General features: G+C 62.5%; 2 protein-coding genes across 2 annotated transcripts in view; one reads left to right on the top strand and one right to left on the bottom strand.

The window, feature by feature from the left end:
- Window positions 1-2,500: 2,500 nt before the first annotated feature.
- On the top strand, window positions 2,501-2,802 carry EMIHUDRAFT_252718 (hypothetical protein; the record flags this gene model as incomplete). Its single annotated transcript, XM_005787284.1, has 2 exons — window positions 2,501-2,545; window positions 2,617-2,802. The coding sequence occupies 2 exons, from the start codon at window positions 2,501-2,503 to the stop codon at window positions 2,800-2,802; spliced, it is 231 nt and encodes a 76-aa protein (XP_005787341.1).
- Window positions 2,803-3,200: 398 nt separating this feature from the next.
- The window catches only part of EMIHUDRAFT_252717 (hypothetical protein), a gene marked incomplete at both ends in the record, with an annotated part of 1,399 nt that continues 1,161 nt past the window's right edge, over window positions 3,201-3,438 (bottom strand). Inside the window, one exon of the mRNA XM_005787283.1 lies at window positions 3,201-3,317. Within this exon, the coding sequence (XP_005787340.1) occupies window positions 3,201-3,317 (117 nt within the window). The remainder of the gene's footprint in view (window positions 3,318-3,438) is intronic.

The raw sequence follows: 3,438 nt of genomic DNA, 5'->3' as shown, positions 1-3,438 counted from the left end.
CGAGGCCGGGGCATTTCGAGGTGAGAGCGCGGGCCAGGCAGGGCGAGGCGGCGGCGCGCACGGTGTGCCCCCATTCCCGAGCTTGCTCGGGCTGGAGAACTCTGCGGCGACTGCCGCGAGCCCGTAGTCTTTCACCATGAGCTCGTACATATACGTCCGATTGCACTGCTGGCCGGCGAGGTTTGCGATCTGTTCCGGCTCGCCGGTGCCGCGCTGGTAGATCCACGCCTCGTCGTACTTGAGGCCGCTGGAGGACGAGGTCAGAGTCGGGTCGGTCACAGCCTTCTGCGAGACAAAGACCGTCCGCGAGCCACCCGTTGAGGTGCGCGGCCACTTGGCTCTCTTGGTCGCGGCGTCGGAGATCTTGGTCTTGGTGCTGCTTTGGCGGTCGTACAGGTAGGTCTGCAGAGGGGAGCGAGGCGGGGGCGGGGTGGTGAGGGGATGAGGGGTGAGGGGTGAGGGGGGAGGGCCTCGTGTGGTCAGGCCTGCAGCACTCCGTCGCTGTCCTCTTCCGCATACACAACGGTGGAGCCGTCGTACGAGACGTCGCAGCCCCGATCAGTGTCGACGCTCGTGAGTGGCGTGTAGATGCCGTCGGCGCCCATGATGATGTCCTTCCTCGGCACATTGGGGCTCGGCCGCGATCGGTACAGGCAGATGACGCTCGCATCATTCGAAGCTTGCGGAAAGGAGTAGTCGGTCCCACCCTCCTGCACGGGGTCCGAGACGAGCGTGTTGGTCAGGTTCTGCCCATCGAAGACGCCGCACGTCTTCCACGTCCGCCAGTCGGAGAAAAGAAGCGGAGTGGCGAAGATGTTCTCGGAGGTGTAGACGAAGCAATTGCCGTCGTCGGTGATTGTGACATCGCGCGAGTCCGTGTCGCCGTCGCGGGGATCGTTGAAGGAGACCTGTCGGATCTGCCCAACAGAAGGCACCGACGATGCGGCGGAGAGGGCCACGAAGATGCAGGATAGCATTGTAGCACGCCGTTTTTGGGATGGTGGTGCCGCGATCGTGCCTGTGTGCCTTTCCAGTGCACTATAGCTCTTGAGAAAAAGCTGTGCTGCAAACGTACCTGTGTCCTAGGAAGTAGACTAGGAGGAGTACTCCCATAGAAAGGCAAGAGGAGGTCTCTGTCTGGAGAGGCACACAGCGGTCAGGAGAGAGAGGCCCCACCCACCCAAGAAAGAGGGAGGGTGCTACTCGAGTAGCTATCGAGTAGATGAGAGTCAGCAGAGCGCGCCGTCTCGGCGGCTATGGCCAAGTGGGCTGAGAGACACGAGGATTTTTCTCGGGCGGAAGTGGAAGCCCCGACTTCTAATAAATTGTGCTAGGCGTAGCCATCGTAGCAGCGCGGGTACTCGGGCCTTCTTCATTCAGCTGTGTCGGAGAAAGAAGTCCCGCCGAGCGCGGTCGCAACCACAGTCGCTGCAGTAGTAGACCATCAAGGTGGCGTCGCGGACGCACTCGTTAACGAGCGAGGGGTGGGTCGTGAACCCCGGCGGCCGGCATACGGGCCGGCCCCCGGCCGGCGAGAAAGAAGCGCCCGCCGTCTAGATGATCCAGTTATCCTCAAGAGGGGAGCGCTCAAGGGCTTCTGGCTCCTCTGTCTCCACTGTCTGTCTGACAGACTGCGTTGGTGTCCAGTCCTGACTGTTCTTCACCTTCCTACATACATACAGACAGACTGATCCTCCGCGCGTGCGGCGAGCGCAACCGGCGCTTCCGTCGCCGTCAGCGTTCCTTGGACCTTGGTCCTTGCGCCGGGGGCGCCGCCAGGGGCGGCCCCAGCCTCGGTGCGTCGAAGCGAGAGAAGACGAAGCGCGTTGGCGTACGGCCCGGCGACCTCGTAGCTCTCCGCGTCCCCGTCGATGGCGCCCTCCGCCATGCGCTCGTCCGCATGTGGCCGGCTCTGGCCTCTGGGTAGGCATCGAGGCGGCCGACGCGCGGCGACACGCGGCGCCCAGGCCGTCTTTGTGAACCCCTCGATGGCAGTCTCCAGGTTCCGCTTCGACACACCCTTCGACTTGGCCATGCACAGGACACCACGCCCCGTTTGCTTTTTTGCTCTCGAGGTCTCAAACGCTATTTTGAGCGCGAAATCAGGCCGATTGCCGCCGCCCGGCTATCCCCTAACCTCATCCGTTTTGGGGGATCGGCAGGATCGGTGCCTTTTGGGTACCGGCCTGGTATCTAGATACAGTATCCCAGGAGTGGTCCAAGGGAAGCACACTTAAAAATTAAAAAGATCCAAAAAATGAGAGTCCACAGAGGTCCACAAGGATGGGAGCGCTTTTTGCTCCTCTGTCTCGACCCTCCGCGTGCGGCGAGCGCAACCGGCGGGCAGGCCAACGCGGGACAACGTTTTCTTTTTTGCTCTCGAGGTCTCAAATCGTTTCACCTTTTTGAGCGCGAAATCAGGCCGATTGCTGCCCCCGGATCCCCTAGCCTCCTCCGCAACTCCTCACTGACGACCGCCGCTCGCAGATAAAGAGCCACCATGCCACAGCCGACCTACTCGGGCACCAACTCGCAGGGCAACTCGGTGCGCCACCCTTGCGATGCTTTGACTTGCACGTTGTGACCTCTCACCGTTTTCATCCTTGTCCGCCGCAGTACACCACCTACAACAATGGCGGCTACTCGTACAACAACGCGCCCTCCTCCTCCAACAACTCGCAGGGCTCGCACTACTACTCGCCCTCGGGCAACACGAGCGGCTTCTACACGCAGAACGGCGGCAAGAGCGGCGGCGGCTACTCGTACTACCAGAACTCCGCCGGCGAGCGCTCGTACAAGTGAGGTGCTCTTCGAGTGGCGTGCGCAATGAAGCGCAGAGCCCGACATCGTGGCCTTCGGAAAGTGTGCTCCACTGCTGCGAGGTGTGGTGGTGGCAGCGCGCCCGCTGCCCCGTGCAGGGTGCAGCCGTGCTTGGGCGCGTTGGGGGTCGTGTCAGTGAGATCTGAGAACTCCCGGGGGCTCCTCTGTCCGAGGTGTGTGTACCCGGTGCTGTGGACGGTGGCGTGGTGAGTGGCGTGCTATTATGATATGTCAAGACAGAAAAAATCAAACCAAGGGAGCGAGCAGAGTGCGATCGTGGATCGAGCGGCGCTCTACACGATCACTGGCAACTGGGGTCTGGTGGCCACGGGCCACCTCTCTGCACACAACGCCCCGAGGGCTCGATCGAGTCGCTCACTTCACACGTACGATATTCGAACCACCTCGATTGCTGACGCGTCGCGGACGCACCACTCCATGTTAGTCGACGCGGTCGTCTCCTCTGCGCGGCACGCGTCTGCGGCGGGGGCAGAGTGCTGAGTGCCGGTCAGCCGGTGGCGGAGAGGGCGTGGACAGAGGGCGCCAGTGGGAGGGATAGGGGTGCGGGCCGGACCGTAGCCCTCGCCCTGCCAGCCGTAGTCGTTCGACAGGACGTAC

This window comes from Emiliania huxleyi, assembly GCF_000372725.1.
Source record: "Emiliania huxleyi CCMP1516 chromosome Unknown EMIHUscaffold_1433, whole genome shotgun sequence".
NCBI lineage: Eukaryota > Haptophyta > Isochrysidales > Noelaerhabdaceae > Emiliania > Emiliania huxleyi.
The sequence above is the reverse complement of the archived record's forward strand: the minus strand, read 5'-3'. Positions and strand labels throughout refer to the sequence as shown.